This window comes from Rana temporaria, chromosome 1 (assembly GCF_905171775.1).
Source record: "Rana temporaria chromosome 1, aRanTem1.1, whole genome shotgun sequence".
Classification (NCBI taxonomy): Eukaryota; Metazoa; Chordata; class Amphibia; order Anura; family Ranidae; genus Rana; species Rana temporaria.
The window spans coordinates 216,738,561-216,758,517 of NC_053489.1; the positions used below are offsets into that span (position 1 = coordinate 216,738,561).

Consider the following 19,957-nt stretch of genomic DNA (forward strand, 5'->3'; position numbering starts at 1 on the left):
GGGCACTCACCTTCTCTCTGGGCAGTCGGCCAGGCTGCAGCAGGCTCCAGGAGGGGATTCATCCACCGGAGCTTCTCCTATCCAGGCAGACTGGCCGACTGGCTCCTCGATGATTGCGGCGCCAGCTCTGGCAGGTTACAGGTCTATCCTGGAGAGGAGATTAGGGAGCTGCATGGCCGATAAACCTGCGGACATTATCCGTGCTCTGCACATGGCAGAATTCCGCAGAGCGCGGCAGAAGAGGAGGAGCCAGAGGAAGGGAGTACCTCCTAGCCACCCAATGACCCAGGCAGTGCTCAGCCCACCACTGGCCAGAGAAAACTATCCGTGGGTCCCGCATCAAAGAGGGATCTGGGATTCTGCGAACACCTACGGAGGACATTCCCTGACACTGCTACTCTTGTGTAAGGCAGATTAGGTGGCCTGAGGCCCCTGGCAGTGCGAGGCCTTAGGCGGGCGCCTAATCTGCCTAATTAGAGAGCCGCCTCTGGCTGTCTCCTCTAGTAACTGAACTTTACTCACAGATTCATACACAGATTCTCTTGAATGAGTTATCTCTTGACGTCCTTCCACTCCCAGCCACTTCATAGCCTCCAGCTCATAAAGAGTCACCTCTGGTGCTTCCTTAGAACTCCATCCCTCTCAGAATTGTTTCAGGATCTTTGTCAGGTTTTTCTCAACAAAATCTTGAACACTCGGATAGGCCTTGGATAGGCCAAGCAGCCAGGAGACCACCAGAATAGGCTTCAGGCCTAGCAGCCAGGAGCTGTTCCACACGCATCCACCCAGGCCGCAGCCCTGGGCGGGAAATACCTAGATCACCTGACTTCTTCCAAATAAATAGCCTCTCCCGGCATTCATAGCAGCAAATATGATTGGCTGAGCAAGGTATATGTATCCATAACCTAAACTCACAGTAGCTCATCACACAAAGGCAACAGCACCACTTACTGACAAAAGGGAGAAAGCACAGCCAAACAGGATTAGGAAGGAAGCCATTAGACCAATAAACACTACAAATTAGCTAGGCTGGCTACCACCCAGCATAACTAAATTTACCTGTAGCCCTATTCTAGGATGAGGGTGCTACACGTTTCTTTGGGGGCTGGTATTGTGTACAATTTTACGCATGTTCCCCACTCCCAGAGATGTGACCCTAACTTTATGGAGGTCTGTGCATCAGACTGAAAAGAGAGACAACTGAAGCAGAGTAATGTCCAGGGGCACTGCCCCCTTTATCCATTGCCTCCTTGCAGGATGTCAGATGCATAGATTCCAATGGGGGGGGGGCTATAATAGACTTCAAAATAAGGTGGGCTCAGGGTGCAGAGAATGCGTACCAAGCCCACTTAGGTGTGTTACAATAGAGACTGAATATCACAGATTGGCTGAAAGGACAGGCGATTCTATTGGATGCTTAGGAGGAGGGGAGAAGATGCATGGCGGAAACTGCCAAGATTGAGGAGAGGACACCAGCCACCTAGATGGGGTAAGTGCTGGACTGACGGGCAGACAGCGAGTGGGGGGAGGTTCCGCCAGCCGCTCGAGGGGGGTTGTTTGCCACCCCCCCAAAAAAAACAACCACCGCTGGTAATGTCTAGTACACACGATGAGAATGTCGGACGAATAATATCGCTTTTGGAGCGATCGCCAGATAATCTAATCATTAGTACATGGCTTTCAAGAGACAACCACGACAGTTCATACAAAATTATCCGAAGGGACAAGCACAAAAATGTATGATACCAGATCATACAATTTTCATGTAATTAGTATGATATTTGTACAAAAAGAATCGTGTGACCAAGACTAAGCATGCTCAGAATTGAAAGAATACATTACAATACAATAATATCACTACAATTAGGGATGAGCCTCGTATTCGAGTCGAACTCATGTTCGACTCGAACATTGTATGTTTGATCGTTCGTCGAATTACGAACATTTTGGGACATTCGCGCCAAATTCGAGTTACGTTTCACAGCCCATAATTCACTGCGGCATCGCAGTGCATTGCTGGCTGATGATTGGCCAAGCATGCACTATGACCCGCATGCTTAGCCAATTACAGCTTGCAAAAAACGGAGAGCCATAATTGGCCAAAGCCAGGGTGGCTTTGGCCAATTATGGCTCAGGGGGTTTAGTACACGCCCCACACTATAAAAGGCCGCCTGCAGGTCGGCCTTGTGTAGTGTGTTGCGGTGGTTAAAAGAGAGAAGACAGAGAGAGAGAGAGTAATTTTTTAGTAGGTAGATAGAGCAGGCAGGCAGGCTAGTCAGTTAAAGTTACAGTGTGTAGAGGATATATATGCATCCCAGGTGTTGTATATATATTTATACACTGTATAGTTTAGCTAGATCAGCTCTTCCTAATTTACTGGCAGGCAGGTGATTGTGCTAGCTGCAGCATTCTCACGTGGTGTATTGCCTGTGTCCTCTGCAGTGTGCACCATAAAGCTACATGGTGTGTGTACTGCCTTTGTCCTTTGTAGTTTGCACCTAAAGCTATGTGGTGTGTACTGCCCGTGTCCTCTGCAGTTTGGACCTAAAGCTACGTAGTGTGTACTGCCTGTGTCCTCTGCAGTGTGCACCTAAAGCTACGTGGTGTGTGTACTGTCTGTGTCTGTGCTATTGTTCTTAAAGATTTTCATCCATATTGCAGGGACCAGACATTACATTAAAGCCACAAGCAGTTTTAAATTACTTTTTTCTTATAGTAATGTCATTTTGTGCAGGGACAGTTATAAACACATGCCACTTCACAGGCATACTATAGACACCCAGCAGGTACGATATTTAAAATAATTTTTAATATATATTTTTTTTATTTAAGCATCATTAAAATCACTGCTCCAGAAAAAACAACCGTTTTTAAAACTTTTTTCCATTGATACATGTTCCCTGGGGCAAGAACCGGGTTCTCAAAGACGTTTTCCGACAATAACTTGCATATTAGGCTTTAAAATGAGCACTTTTGAATTCGAACGTTCGAGTCCCATAGACGTCAATGGGGTTCTAAATGTTCGCGCCAACAGTCGGTCTGTTCGAAGGTTCTGGTGCGAACCGAACGGGGGGGGGGGGGGTGTTCGGCTCATCCCTAACTACAATACAATAATAAATATCACTTCTGAAGTTCTATTATGTCGTACGAGAATTTTCCTAAAGGCCGGTACACACATGATTAGAATATCCTACAAAGAAATACTGCTTTCAAAGCCATCGTGTGATAATCTGATCGTTAGTACACAGCTTTCATCCAAAATTTTCTGAAAGGAAAAACACAAAAAATGTTCTCGTACGATACCAGATCGTGTGATTATTGTTTAATAAGTACATTTTATTCTGTCGTACGAGAATTGTCCTACTTGAGTAACTTCTTAGTTTTCGATGCGGAGAATAGCATCCAAACAAAAAACAAGACAATCATAATCTCATGGCGTGTACTAGGCTTAACCTAATGGTTTTCTGCATGAGACTAGCATGGAAAAAAAAAAAAACGGATGATCTTTCGTCTGATATCCTTACTACGTTTCCACTAGTGTGACTTTGGAGGGCGACTTTGAGTGGGACTTCAATCTGACTCTACACTTTCTGGATCAAAGTTGCATCAAAGTAGTGCAGGCACCTTTTCAAAGTCGTTGCAACTCTTAGGCCCGGTACACACGAGCAAACATGTACGATGAAAGCGGTCCGTCGGACCGTTTTCACCGTACATGCCTGCCAGAGGGCTTCTGTACGATGGTTGTACTTACCATCGTACAGAAGTCCGCGCGTAAACACTACGCGGGGCGTGTCCGCGTCATCGCCGCAACGATGACGCGGCGACGTGGGCGGGCCTGCCATTTAAAGGCTTCCACGCATGCGTCGAAGTCATTCGACGCATTCGAGGGACGGCGGGCGCTCGGACATGTACGGTAGGTCTGTACTGACGACCGTACATGTCCGAGCGGGCAGGATTCCAGCGGATGGTTTTAAAACACGTCCAGGAATATTTGCCCACTGGGAAAAGGCCCGGCGGGCAAATGTTTGCTGGAATTCGGCCCGCTCGCGCCTACACACGACCGAACATGTATGCTGAAACTGGCCCGCGGACCAGTTTCAGCATACATGTTTGGTCGTGTGTACGGGGCCTAAGTCGCATACATTGGAACGGGTGCCATTGAAATCAATGGGTTGTGACTTGTCATACGACTTTATGTGTCCTAAGTTGCGTTGCGGCTTCACTTCCTGGTTCCCTACTGTGCGAGTCGCGAGTTGCGCTGCGCTTCCTCAAGACTCGCGCTGCGCTTCCTCACTGGTCCCTGAGGTGATCTATGCCAGGAAGTGGGAGCAAATATCTGTATTAGACAGGTATCTGCTCCCTCCTCCCCCTGAAAGGTTCCAAATGTGACACCGGAAGGGGGAGGATTCCAAAAAGTGGAAGTTCCATTTTTGGGTGGAACTCCACTTTAACATTCAGGCATCAGTTTTCAAGCGCTATTTCTAGCGCTTAAAACTGTCTCAGTGGGCCAGATTCACAAAGAGTTTCGCTGGCGTATCAGTAGATACGCCGGCGTAACTCCGAATCTAAGCCCGTCGTATGTTTAAATGTATTCTCAAACTGAGATACACTTAAACATGCCTAAGATACGACGGCCTGCGCCGTCGTATCTTAGGGTGCAATATTTACGCTGGCCGCTAGGTGGCGCTTCCATTGAGGTCGGTGTAGAATATGCAAATGAGTCGTTACGTTGATTCACGAACGTACGCTTGCACGTCGCAGTAAATTTACGACGTTTCCGTAAGAGATACGTAGCGTAAAGATAAACATGCCCCCTAGGTGGCGTATCCAATGTTAAGTATGGCCGTCGTTCCCGCGTCGCAATTTGAAAATTTTACGTTGTTTGTCCGTGAATGGGGCTGGACGCCATTTACGTTCACGTCGAAACCAATGACGTCCTTGCGACGTCATTTAGCACAATGCACGTCGGGAAATTTTAGGGACGGCGCATGCGCAATACGTTCGGCACGGAAACGCGCCTAATTCAAATGTTCTACGCCCCCTACCCGGCTCATTTGAATTACGCGGGCTTGCGCCGGGGGATTTACGCTACGCCGCCGCAACTTTACAGGCAAGTTCTTTGAGAATAAAGCACTTGCCTGTAAAACTTGCGGCGGCATTACGTAAATGTCATACGTTACGCCGCCGCAGTTTTGCACTATTTTACGTGAATCTGGCCCGGTGTGAAAGGGGTCCTATAGTGTGTACTAAGCATAAGCAGCAGAGTGATTTGGTGTGAACACAGGGACAGTCCCTGTAAATTAGGGACTATGCTGACACATCCCATCTTGCAGTCACAGTACTCTATGAAAGCTGTCTCAGCTTCCACCCCCAAAAAATCACAGTAGAGCACCACGAACGCGCGGCCAAGTATGTGCGCGCCCCCCAGCAGCGAGCCACCCCACGCACACGGAGGAGGGGGGGTGCTGCGCGTGACGCTAGGGCTACGCAAGGACCGATGGGGTGTGGCTGGAGGGCAGTTGGTGCACGCGCACGCAGGAAGCGGAGGCGCGTTCGTGCCTTGAAGTGTGAAAGTTGTAGCCGACTCCCGGGGAGCGTTCCGGCTGAGCGGCATCATGGACGACCTGGGTGAGTGTCTGGCAGAGCAAGGAGGGGCGCATGGCTGGCTTTGGGAATGTGTGTGTACGGACAGTGACACTTGGCTCCCTCCAAGTTCTTTTCCCTGTATGGGAAGGAGAGTGCCCGGTGCTGCGGTCAGTCAGTGTATGTGTGTGAGAGGAGAGAGAAGAGAGAGGCTCCAGTGTGCGGGACAATCTTACAAGTGGCATTCCTGTGCCTATCACATGGAGGAGGGGGAGGCAGCACATGTTATGACGCTGAATGCAGCATGCTCCTTGTACTGGGGATCTGCTATGACAGCACTGCCTGGAGGAAGATGTGCCCATACACTGGCACTCATCCCTGCCATGCATACACTGGCACTCATCCCTGCCATGCATACACTGGCACTCATCCCTGCCATGCATACACTGGCACTCATCCCTGCCATGCATACACTGGCACTCATCCCTGCCATGCATACACTGGCACTCATCCCTGCCATGCATACACTGGCACTCATCCCTGCCATGCATACGCTGCCATAGACCACACTTCTCCTTTCTGCAACATGACCCCCTCCCTCTTCAAGTTGTTCAGATCCTGGTACATCAGGTTTAACACAGCCTTGGGCTACTTTATTTATTGATGACATGTATTTACATAGAGTTGACAGTTTACACAGAGCTTTACATGCCGTACATTCATCTCAGCCCCTGCCCTCCAAAGAGCTTACAATCTAATGATGACCATCTACAGAACGATCTGTTCCATGCGCTTCATCACACAATCAGAGCATGTGATCAGATCTACGTGTTATTGAAACGACACATGGCATCGATTGATTTTTTTATTTATTTTTTCCAAGCACAACTGATTGGTTTTATTTTGATCAGTCTTGAGAGATCTTAGGAAAGTAGATGACCAAGTATGATCATTAAAGCGGGAGTTCACCCTATAAAAAAATGTTAACCTTAGATTGATGCTCGTTTTGTCTAGGGGAATCGGCTAGTTTTTTTAAAATCAAAGCTGTACTTACCGTTTTAGAGAGCGATCTTCTCTGCCGCTTCCGGGTATGGGCTGCGGGACTGCGCGTTCCTATTTGATTGACGGTCTTCCGACAGGCTTCCGACGGTCGTGTCACGAGTAGCCGAAAGAAGCCGAACGTTGGTGCGGCTCTATACGGCGCCTGCGCACCGACGTTCGGCTACTTTCAGAAAATCGTGACGCGATGGATGCGACCGTTGGAAGACTGTCAATCAAAATAGGAACGCCCAGTCCCGCAGCCCATACCCGGAAGTGGCGGAGAAGATCGCTCTCTAAAACGGTAAGTACTGCTTTGATTTTAAAAAAACTATCCGATTCCCCTTCACAAAATGAGCATCAATCTAAGGTTAAAAATCAACATTTGTGGGTGAACCTCCACTTTAAGTGTATGGAAGATTTTTTTTAAATCTTCTAGTCAGACAGTGGGTGTTGATTTACTAAAACTTGAGAGAACAAAATCTGGTGCAGCTCTGTAAAGTAACCAATGGGCTTCCAGGTTTTCTTGCCAAAGCTTAACTGAATAAGCTCAAGTTAGAAGCGTATTGTCTACAATGCACGGCTGCACCAGATTCTGTGTGCTCCAATTTTAGTAAATCCCCAGTGGCCCAGATTCAGGTAGAATTTGCCCCTTTTTTTATGGAGGCACAGGGCAGCGTTTTTGCCCTTTTTCCCCCCCCGCAAATTTACTGCGCTACCCGCGATTCACGGAGCAGTAGCTCCGTAAATTGCGGGGGCGCTGTGTAAACTTGCCCTGCGTAAGGGTGCCTAATGTAAATGATCCCGTGGGGGGCGGGAATCATTTAAATTAGGCGCGCTCCCGCACCGAGCGTAGAGCGCATGCTCCGTCGGGAAACTTTCCCGACGTGCATTGCGGCAAATGACGTCGCAAGGACGTCATTTGCTTCAGAGTGAACGTGAATGGCGTCCAGCGCCATTCACGAATCACTTACGCGAACGACGTAACATTCAAATATCGCGACGCGGGAACGACGGGTATCCTTTAGCATTGGCTGCACCTGCTATTAGGATGTGCAACCTTGCGCGAAACCCGACATACGCAAACTACGTAAATTGCGTACGCAGGGCTCGCGCAACGTTGTGAATCGGTGTTAGTATGCAATTTGCATACTATACACTGAGCACAATGGGAGCGCCCCCTAGCGGTCATCACAAGATTGCAGCCTAAAATATGCGTGGCATAAGAGCCTTATGCCACGCAGATTTTAGGCTGCAGTCGGCGTTACGATGTTCCTGAATCAGGAGCTTTCGTAACGCCGGAGCAAGTCAGCAATTGCGCTGCGTAACTATGGTTACGCAGGCGCAATTGCTCTCTGAATCTGGGCCAGTGATTCTATTGATCATGCCATCATATTTAAAATTGTTCCATGTATGGCTACCATAAGGTAAGTGCACATGCTAGGACCAAATTGGGCCGCAACCAATTGACCTACCAGCATGTTTTGGGAGTGGTGGGGGGAACTCATGCAGCCACATGGGAACATGCAAACTCCATGCCGACTGTAGGGATTGAGTGTGTTTTTGGAATGCAAAGGGGAACCGTGCATGCGACCACACTGGGACATGTAAACTCCATGCTGACTGTTGGGATTCTGTATATTTTTGGAATGTGAGAGGAAAATCGTGCAACCACATGGGGATATGCAAACTCAGTGCTGATTGTTGGGGATCAGTATGTTCTGGAATGTGAGATGGGAACATGCAGACAGTTGGGCTTCAAATCAAGGGCCCAAGTGCTAAAAGGCAGATGTACAAGTGGTGCTACTTATAACGTAAATGTATAAGACTGCATGGGTGTATTAAAATATTCTCGTCTATGCTGGATCTTTCTGCCAGGGGCTGATAGAAAAAATCCAGCCTAACAGATGCTGGTTTTTGATTTGTATTTACATATGACGTTTAGACGCATATGTGCATAAACTTGTCCTGTTGACTAGAATATTCATTTGTCGGAGCCACTAGAAAGATTTTTTGCACATTTTACACATGCGTTTATATGCATCTCTGTAATTTATGGCAATAAGCTCCTGAGTGCCTTTTTATTTCTTACCCCACCCCAACACTGCTCTAAAATACAAATCTTAAAGTGAGATCTATAATAAACACATCATACTTACCTGCTCTGTGCAATGGTATTGCATAGAGTGACCCTGATTCTCCTGTTCTGGGGTGCCCACATAAGCCACTTTCTTGCTTGATCCCGAGCTGCCTGCGTCCATACACAAAGCGTGGCTTGGGCCCCGTCCATGCTCTTTTCTCACAGGCTGTGTTTGACAGCAGCAGGAGCCAGTGGCTGCTGCTTTTGCCTCTGTATACTAAGGAGATAGAGAACTGCTGCTCTCTGGCACAGTGCAGGATCAAGATCGGGTTGTTTTAACTATTTAGGAGGGGCTGGGGGGTGGATCCTGTTCGCAGAAGGATTTTTACTTGAATGCAATAAGGTAAAAAACCTTATGCCTTTAGAACTGCTTTAAAGTGGTTGTAAACTCACTCTGACAACTTGCACCTACAGGTAAGCCGAGATTAAAGCGGAGGTTCACCCAAATAAAATTTTGTACAGTCCACAATTTTTATTTTATTTTTACGCTGTACATACCTTATAATCTATCTTTTCATTCCGGCTTCCGGGGACTTCTCCCCGCGGGAGTAGGCGTTTCCAAGCTGAGGAGGCATGTCATCTGGGAGGTCGCCCAGATGATTGATGTCTTTAAAGCAAAAGCTCCCCCCGGCGGATAAGGCCCCGCCCCCCGTATTGCGTAGGCGCGTCCGAGTCGCGGCGTTTCCGAAAGAAGCCGAACATGCAGATCTGCTAGTCGGCTCTATACGGCTCAGGCGGCAGCAGGTGAGTGGATGCCCGCTAATAGGCGCTGTCATTATGGATCTGAAATGACAGGTGCTCTTTAAATGTAAGGACTTATTCTTGCTGGTAGAATCTTTAATATTTGCAAACAAAGCAAAGGTTTCCTATTTAGAATAATAAGTGGTCGGGTTAGTAAAACGGCGATATCAGAACCGATTCAATCACAGTTTGTAGTGTACATACTGTAGATTTGCGAAACAATGGGATAAAGAACTATTCCTGAATGGTTTTATCTCATGGTTACTGTGAAATTGTGTGAATGCATCAATGCAGTGTGTGTTATCTCAGCTTGGATTCATTAAATGATTTTACCAAAAATTTAAATATTGCAGAATATACAGCCTCCTGCGATAGAACAAAGCTCCATTTCATACTGAATAAACAAAATTAACTACTTAACCCCCGGACCATATTGCTGCCCAAAGACCAGAGGACTTTTTGCGATTCGGGACTGCGCCGCTTTAACTGACAATTGCGCGGTCGTGCGACGTGGCTCCCAAACAAAATTGGCGTCCTTTTTTTCCCACAAATAGAGCTTTCTTTTGGTGGTATTTGATCACCTCTGCGGTTTTTATTTTTTGCGCTATAAACAAAAATAGAGCGACAATTTAAAAAAATAATAATATTTTTTTACTTTTTGCTGTAATAAATATCCCCCAAAAATATATAAAAAAACATTTTTTTTCCTCAGTTTAGGCCGATACGTATTCGTCTACATATTTTTCGTAAAAAAAATCGCAATAAGCGTTTATTGATTGGTTTGCACAAAAGTTATAGCGTTTACAAAATAGGGGGTATTTTTATGATATTTTAATTAATATATTTTTTTTACTAGTAATGGCGGCGATCAGCGATTTTTTTTCGGTACTGTGACACTTCGGACACTTTTGACACATTTTTGGGACCATTGGCATTTTTGTAGCGATCCGTGCTATAAAAATGCATTGGATTACTATAAAAATGCCACTGGCAGTGAAGGGGTTAACACTAGGGGGCGGGGAAGGGGTTAAGTATGCCTGGGTGTGTTCTTACTGTGGGGGGGGGGGGGGGGGGCCTCACTGGGGGAAACACTGATCTTCTGTTCATACATTGTATGAACAGAAAATCAGCATTTCCCCCGCTGACAGGAACGAGAGCTGTGTGTTTACACACACAGCTCCCGTTCCCCGCTCTGTAACGAGCGATCGCGTGTGCCCGGCGGCGATCGCGCCCGCCGGGCACACGCACGGGAGTCGGGGGCGCGCGCCCCCTAGTGGCGGCTCAAAGAGAGGACGTATAGCTACGGGCTCTCGCCCAGGAGAGCCGACCTGCCGCCGTATGACGGTGCGCGGTCGGCTAGTGGTTAATGTATCCTAAATGGAAAACTATATTTAGCTATTTTTTCCAAACGTAAAAGCCATAGGCTCCCAGTCAGGAGAGGGGGCCTGGGCCGAACCCTGAACCTGACTCTATGGGAGCACCTGAGCTTAGCTGCTTTCTGTGGGGGCACTCAACAGGAGGGGGGTGCCAAGAGCACAGAAGAGGGACTCGAGAAGAGGAGGATCATGGCTTTACAATCACTTAAAATTCAAAAAAACGTTTTTTTTATTTTTTAAATCATTGAGTTTTATCCACCCTGTTTGTTTCACACCAACCTAACTCACAAAATCATCCTGTTGCCAATATTTGAAGAGATCTCTGGCTAACCTAAGGTCTCTGCCAAACAAATGATCTTTAATATGGCACTATATCTGTACTGGCACTTTTTTGTATTGTATTTTTAGAAAATTTTATAAACTAAGCAAAGTCATGGAGTTGGGTAAATCAATTGAATACTTACAGGTTACAGTGAACCAGCATGTGAACACATGTATCAGTATGCACAGCATGCATCAATGGTAACAGTCGAGTTCTCATCCGAAATGCCTAAAGCCCTTGATGTACAATGTAATGCACCACACATGTTATAATTTGAATGTGCAATTTCCTTTTAGCTCTACCAACATATGTAATATAAGGGCCTGTCTGACTGAAGAGTTTATGTAGGTCTCCATATTTCATAGATTTGGTAAATCTAAAGATGGTTGTAAAAAAGATTGTACAGTCAAAGTGTAACATATATGGTGGCCCCAACCAGTTCCTACAGCTGTCACCATGGATTCGGCCTACATGGAAATGGGGTATGCAGGCGTACACTCATTCACTTGGAATACAGGTTCTACCACCCCGCTGAAAAGCGATCTGTGGTGGATCACTTTTTCAAAGGCAGTTTGAAGCTGGTTTACCGGCATTTAGGAGTTGAATTGGTAATGCCTTTTATTTTTTGTACTCGCGGAAACCAATTACCAATACCTACTGCAGCGGTTTTCTTTCAGCTGTCAGCAATGACACAAAGCATTGAATAGTTATTTACAAATTATATTTATCTATATCTCTCGATCTATTAGAGCTGCATGATTCTGGCTAAAATTATAACGATTTTTTTTGCTTGGAATAAAGATCACAATTCTTGCGGCGTAACATCTTTCACAGTAAAACAAAAAAAATTGGGCTTTTTTATTCATTGAAGTGTATTTTTTCCCAAAAAGTTACATTTGAAAGACCGCTGGGCAAATACAGTGTAGCATACAATATTGTAGCAATTACCATTTTATTCCCTACGGTCTCTGCTAAAATATATATAATGTTTGGGGGTTTCAAGTAATTTTCTAGCAAAAAATATAGATTTTTTAACTTGAGAAACAAGTGTCAGAAAAAGATGTGGACTTGAAGTGGTTAAACTTCCCGCATTTACACACAGAACTTTGATCTAAGAAGAAAGTTAGTTACAATGTTTCATGTTGTTACAAACTTGACAGACTGCCTGGATATTTTCCTTACACACAGAAGTTTATCCCTTTAATCTAAGAAGGAAGTGTTGGTTACAATGTTTCCTGTTAAGAACTTGGCAGACTGCTCAGATAGACAGTGAACAGATAAATTCTCTCCACTTGTTGTATGAAAGAATCGGCAAACTCTGCATTGGAGATCATCAGGGGGGTTGAATCAAGATCACGATTCTAACGATTAATTGTGCAGCTCTAATTAAAAAAAAAAAAAAAAAATATGAGATGTATGTATGGGTATGTGTGTGTGTATATATGTGTGTGTATATGTGTATATATATATATATATATATATATATATATATATATATATATATATATATATATATATATTTTTTTTTTTTTGCACTTTTGTGAAACGTATAAATATGTTAAAGGTGTAAAAATATTAACGAACAAAAGTTTTAATTATCAATAGTTTAGAAAATAGAAGTGAACAAAAAAATCAGCAGTAAAATTATTAAATGGAGGATAATTAGTTAAGGCTGATTAGAGTAAATTAAGTATTAATAAGGGGTTAAACAAAGGAACATTTAATAAAAAAAATAAAAAAAAAGATTTTATTTACTTGACCGGTTGCTTTATTGGGCCCCTTTCACACTTTTGCGACTGCAGTCGTACCTTATGATTCCCAATGAGTACCATTCATATCTGTGTGACTAGTCCGACTTTGATGTGAGTTACAGGCATTCCCTAAAATTGAAGTTGCGGTAGTGTGAAAGGGACCTTAGAGGAGTTGTAAAGAAAAAAAAAATGTTTTTGCTGAAATGACTGTTTACAGGGTATAGAGACATAATAGTTAACTGATTCCTTTTAAAAACGATTAAAAATAGATAAAAATCAATCATAATGTACCTGTAGTTTCGTTTTTGCATGTTGTTTCCGGCCTCTCTGCTGTATAGAGCATACAGAGCCATACAGGGCAGTGATGGTTTGGAAAACGAAACTGGGGTTTTAGACAAACAGTAATCACACCTCCTTGAAGTTAGTGACCACAGAGAGAAAGCTCCCAGCACTGTGGTTATCAGTAAACAGACAACCAGGAAGTGTGGAGATCAGAGAAGAATTACAGCAACTTGAGAGCAAAAACGAACAATGAGGACATGAAAACGGCACTGCATTAAGGTAAAGGAAGCTATTAAGATAAAAAAAAATGTTCCTATACAAACCCTTTAAACTGACTTCATCTGCAGATCTAAGTTCATCCCTTTTGATCTCTAGATGAAGAAACCGAGATACAAAAAGAAACAATGTTTCTTTTTATCATAGTGTTTCAGAGACTGAGCAATGTTTTTGATGAACATTTCCGGCTGCTGATTTTTTTTTTTTTTTTTTGACAGTCCCAATTGCCAGACTTTTTTAAAGCGGTGTTCCGCCCGCCACTGCAAAAATTAAAAACCAGCAGCTACACATACTGCAGCTGCTGGCGTTAAATAATAGGACACTTGCCTGTCCTGGAGTCCAGCGATGTCGGCACCGCAGCTGATGTTTCCATCAGCTGTCGGGTGCATGCCACCACCATTGCGGGAAAGAACCTGGCAGTGTAGCCTTACAACTTGACGCTGGGAACCCTACTGCGCATGCACAAGGCTCTGCTCCTCTCTTCTAGTGGCCCAGCGACAGGGGAAGGAGGAGGGAGCCGGGACTCCTGGAAGTGGTAACAGGATGCCTTCCGCTCATCCCCCCCCCCCCCCCTCCCCAAAAGGTGCCAAATGTGCCATCGGATTGGGGGAAAAGATACCACTTTGGGTATAACTCTGCTTTAACACTCCGCTTTAACACTTCAGCTGTCAACAGGGGAACCCCACTGACGGCTGAATGAGTCATCGGTTAAGGAAGTGGCGACCCTGCTCCTTAACCGATTTAAATTACTGGATTTTTTTTTCTTGCACTTCAGTTGTCAGTGGGGGAATCCCGCTGAAATAATCAAGGCTGAAAGTATTGGTTTCAGGTATTGGAGCATTTGCACAAATACCGATACTCTTTTAAATGCTTAGTGTTGGTATTGGTGCAACCCTACTAAAAATTATTTCTGGCAGTGTATCTGCACTGCAGGGGTAATCGCTTGTTTAGGTCTAGGGGACATAGAAAAGACGATCTACGTACCCAATCCTCCACTAGACCGCTCCCTGTGATGTCTTCTCCTGCAGTTTAAGGTCCGGATTTCATGAAGACCAATAAAGGGTCCATAGCCCTGCACTGGACATGGCCACACTGAGCGTCGGGTAACTTAAAATGCCAAAACTCTCACGAGACTAAATGAGCAATTGTCGCACCCCAAGGGATTATTTTCATATTTCCTGGAGTTGGGCTCTAAGTAGTGTTTATAAATATCTTGTACTTTTCTGGAAGTGGTTTTGAATTGAACTAAAGTGTCTACCTCAATTATTTCACGTGTTCCTATTTATGTGATCTACCGTATTTGCCGGCGTATAAGACGACCCCCTAATTTTCCAGCCAAAATGTTGGTTTTGGGATATATGCGCCGTATAAGACTACCCCCTTCCTACTAGTCATGCCTCGCCTCACGGTGCCACCATTACATGCCAGACGGTGCCACCATTACATGCCAGACGGTGCCACCATTACATGCCAGACGGTGCCACCATTACATGCCAGACGGTGCCCTTACCTTATTCCAAGACATGCAGAATCGCGGCCGTACGATTTTTCAAAAGATGCGCCTTCTACGTCTTCTGTTCCGTGATGGGCGGAAACACTCGGCTTCCCAGGAGGCACTGTCCGAGGACGAGAGGGCCTCCGTGATAGGCGGACACTAAACACAGTGCCTCCTGGGAAGCTGAGTGTTTCCGCCTATCACGGAACAGAAGACGTAGGAGGCGCGGCTTTTGAAAAATCGGACGGCCGCGATTCTGGGATAAGGTAAGGTTAGGTTACCGGCGTATAAGACGACCCCCGACTTTTAAGAAGAGTTAAAGGGATTAGAAAGTCGTTTTATACACTGTAAAATACGGTATATGATTTTAGTGCATAATGCATTTGTTTTTTCACCGTAATACTTGACTATGGTTAATAAATGCAATTGGGAAGTTGAGGTTTTGCAGATTTAAGAAGTGCCCGCAGCACTGAGAATGTCAGCTGTAACAGGAGAAGTGGCTCCGTGTTATTTCAGGGGATGGCTTGTGTATTTCTTGGCCTGCTATACAGTGTTTGTTTTAAATAACGTGTAATGTAGGCTTTTAGTTCTGGCAAGGCATATCGTTTGAGTTGACTTGGTCTATGTCTGGCGTGCTGCGTACGCTTTGATGAGGCTCATTTATAAAAACAGATGCTGACAAAAGATGCTACTATTGGCAGACCATGGAGTTCCATCTGTAGTGTCTAGTGCTGGATGGAAAGTGAATACTAACATCTCATTTGTTGGTTTTTGCATTACTGTTCCTTCGACCTGTATTTGTATGTTCGTCAACTTGAAGAAAAATTGGTTGGTTTTTATTGTGCAGAGGGGGGCATCTATTCTTCTGCCTCTGTTTTATGATAAAAAAAACAAAACATAAAGGATAAATTCACCTTTCCCTAAAAAGTAATAAATGCACATTTTTTTGCAGGTAGAAAAGTGCATTTATATTTTTTTCTAGGGAGTCTGCAGAGCATTGCACTTGTAACGGCAGATCATGGGTGCAATGCAGGGTCCTGCGGACTCTGAAAATGGCCGTCTGCCTTGTACCTTGTATGGGCAGGCAGTCAGTCACTTGAGAGCAGGAAGAATCAATGAACTACAAAGGCGATCACCGGCACTCTCGCAGTTCATTGAGAACTACAGGCAGTCAGTCGCAATGGCTGATGGTAGTTGTAGTTTGTTCATTTACAGGAAAATGAATGATGCGTCCATGTGGGCGGAGCCCCACACAGCCACATTCTTTAGAAAAAAATATTGGAGACTGGCTCATGAACGTCATAACAAATCTATTTGCCAGCACGTCTCTGATCTTCAGTCCAAATGTTTTTTATTTCAGCATGACCACAAGCAATAAAGTGCAAAGTTTTAGAGTCGCACAGTGCTTGCCTTACTAGTCCATGAAGTCCAGCATTGTCCTCCTTGCAGCTACTGTTCTCCTTGTGCAGCTCTGTTGCCATCTTAAAAGTCCCTCTTCGGGGAGACCCCTTGATTGTTATGTTTGCAGTAAGATCCCATGTGTGTAGGTCTTTAGCGGGTATTTGAACCATGGCAGAGTCCTGGGGCATAGCTGGCATGCCAAATTCTGCAGGTCCCTGCTAGATATTTGGGATCTGGCACAGATCTATGATATACCTGCGGAATGCTGCGCATGCAGACATGCCACAGGGCTTTGCCTTGTCCTGTATACGTGGTCTTACAGTGAACATGCACCCCTCATTTTAAACACTGCCCGCTGGCATATGTAGTGTGGACAGCCTGGGAGGCAGAAGGGTTGCTCTCTATTTATTCCTAACCTAAGCAAGGAACCGGGAAGTGATTGGCTGTGTGTGTGTAGTATATCATTTGCTTTTCCTAAAATATTCAAATCTGTGAAACCCATGAGAGTTCATTTGATGGGTGAATTCCACTTTAATAACTGAACTCCATATGATGTCTGAATTGTGTAATATGTAAAGGCATCGGAGGATTTGTAATCTACCTCGGCACATGATCAAACTGGAAAATGTGTATCATCTTGGACCACCAAGCGAGGGCCTTTTTTTGTTTTTTTAGCAAGACTGAAAGTCCCTTTTGCATGCTTTGAGAGTTATAGTGGTCCAAAGACAAACGGGATTGATTTCCGCTAAAAATAAGAATTCCCTTAGGTAAGGTAGTACAGGAGCTCAACCCGGAACGGAGCACAAGGAAATGTTCTCTAAATATACCTATGGTGGTCAGCCAACATCATGCTATATAATCCTTATTGTATATGTCCTGTTGTGCGATTTCCATGGTGACAGCCTATTCTAATGTTTCCTTTGTGTAATTGTGTCATAATGACTTCCTCATGTGTTTCTTTTAATTCTGTAGAAAACTGTTTTGCAAAGGCTGCATGCAAAGTGCAAGATATGTTTTGGACAAGTTCTTGTTTTGTTTCATTTTCATTCATGACTCACCGGATGGCATTGTTTTTTAAATGTGGCAAGGGTGGGGTACTAGGGCTGCAACTAACGACTATTTTCATAATCGATTAGTTGGCCGATTATTGTTTCGGTTAATACCGCAAAAAAAAATTTTTTGCAGTGATTTGCATTTTTTTATTTGGGCCAATTTGTTGTTGGCCAGATTGAAAAACACAAATTCCCGCAAAAAACGGATTACATGCTTTTCTGCAGCTTCTCCATTGAAGTATATTGAACCAAAAAAACAAAATGGCACAGTTTTGCGTTAAAAAAAAGTCCTAGCCCTTTTCAAATGGGCAGCAGCTGAAAAAAATCATGGATGTGAACGTGTGCCATAGGAAACCATGTAACTGAACTTTAGTGTTTCTGCAAAAATGAACAAAAAAACAAAAAAAAAACAAACGCGGGTGTGACCCAGGCCTGAGATGTTTAGTAACATAATGGGGGTTAAAAAAAAACTAAAATTAGTCTAAAAAGAGCAAATAATCGCTACTGTAAGGGGTTCATTTTTTACTGTTGGACAGTGAAAGTAATATTTACAGTAGCGATTTGCTCTTTTTGTACTATAAAGGGCCAATTTTAGTGTTTTTTTTTTTTTTTTTAAACCCCATTATGTTACTGCCCGATTAATCGATTATGAAAATGGTAATCAAATTATTTCATAATCGATTAGTTGTCTGTGGTACTGCTCTTCATTGTGGGTGGTATTGGTACAATTCAAGATTTTATGTACAGCAACAGCATGCTTACCGTATTTTCCGCCGTATAAGATGACTGGGCGTATAAGACGACCCCCCAATTTTCCATGAAAAATGTTGGTTTTGGGATATACTCGCCGTATAAGACTACCCCCTTCCTACTAGTCTTTCTGGAAGCTGAGGGGTAGCCAGAACCGCTGACAGAAACAGGCTTTTTCAAATCTCACTGTGCCATTACATTCCTCACTGTGCCATCACTTGCCCCCTCACTGTGCCATCACTTGCCCCCTCACTGTGCCATCACTTGCCCCCTCTCTGTGCCTGAGCTTGCCCCCTCTCTGTGCCTGAGCTTGCCCCCTCTCTGTGCCTGAGCTTGCCCCCCAGTGCAATCACTGCAAACAGTGCCATCACTCACTTTTTTTTCTGGATAGACTTTAGGCGGTGCGGTGACAGTCTCCATGCTGCGCGCGTCAAGGATTTAAAAGACGCGCCTTCTCCTCAGACTGTCCTGTGTTAGGCGGAACACAAAATTTCTCAGCAGCGCCTCTGTTCTGTGTTCCGTCTATCACGGACGTCTTCTCATCTCGTCCGAGGATGAGAAGGCATCTGTGATAGGAGGAACACAGAACAGAGGCGCTGCTGGGAAGATTTGTGTTCCACCTATCACAGAACACACTGAGAAGGAGCGTCTTTTAAATCATTGACGCTCTCGCAGCACGGAGACCGTACCCGGCGTTTAAGACGACCCCCGACTTTGGATGCATTTTTTTTGCATCCAGAAAGTCGTCTTATACGCTGGAAAATACGGTACTCTAGTGATGATGGACAGTAGTGGGCATGAAATGGAGCATGTTGGTTTAACCTGCAGCCTGGAAGTATGTGCTTCTATGACCGCCTGTGTTCTCTGTGGATTTTGGTCCTTGAAGGGTAGTGTTGCCTGTCTGGAGATGGAATTGAGGAAGATCAATGGGGAAAAAACTTTTGAAGGCGAGTGTGTGTGTGTATGTATGTGTGTGTGTGTGTGTGTGTGTGTGTGTGTGTGTATATATATATATATATACAGGGTTCTTGGTGGTTGTGCAAAGGCCGCTTCCACAGCTCAGGCAGTGTATTTTTAAGAATATTATACCAGATTTATGTAGCGCCAACAGTTTGCGCAGCTCTTTACAACATGAGTGTAGGTGATGCGTGGCATTCACACTGTTTGCAGAAAAGATGCATGGTGATGATAAATGGCAAAGTTTATTGTCAGCAGTCATATAACAGGAGGGAGTGTACATCTTTCACTGCACATACTTTGTATTGTAAAACTGAAGTTGTGATTAGGAATGCAAGTGATGCTGGTTCTAGGTGCCCAGTTGAAAAACTTGGCATTTTGACTTTTTTTTTTTAAGCTACAGTAACGAACATGTATGTGTAATAATACATATCTCATTACCTGTGACAGCTGCTTCTGCTAATAAGTGTCTCCTTCTCAGCTGCTGGATACTGCCCTGAGCAGCTGTTTTCAGACGCTGTGAGTTGGTGTTATATATATATATACATAATTTATTTGATTTTTTTTAAATAACAAACCTGTTCTACTTACCTGCTCTGTGTAATGGTTTTGCAGAGAGCAACCCTGATCCTCCTCTTCTCTGATCCCCTGCTGGCGCTCCTGGTCCCTCCCCTCTGCTGAGTGCCCCCATAGCAAGCTGCTTGCTATGGGGGCACTCGTGCGTGCTTGCTCCTGAGCCTTGCTCTTTGTGTCTATAAGACCCCATTCACCCTTGAGTGCTTTTAAGCTTGAA

At 44.7% G+C, this 19,957-nt stretch overlaps 1 protein-coding gene across 4 annotated transcripts in view; it reads left to right on the forward strand.

Annotated features, from left to right (window-relative positions):
• Window positions 1-5,525: 5,525 nt before the first annotated feature.
• Window positions 5,526-19,957, forward strand: part of PXN (paxillin) — a 68,714-nt gene continuing 54,282 nt past the window's right edge. For 3 of the 4 annotated variants that reach the window (XM_040350402.1, XM_040350411.1, XM_040350418.1), the window contains exon 1: window positions 5,527-5,628. In XM_040350402.1, coding sequence (XP_040206336.1) covers window positions 5,616-5,628 — 13 coding nt within the window. In that variant the 5' untranslated portion in view covers window positions 5,527-5,615. Of the gene's footprint in view, window positions 5,629-19,957 lie in introns of all 4 variants that reach the window. The other variant, XM_040350391.1, reaches the window with a different exon arrangement.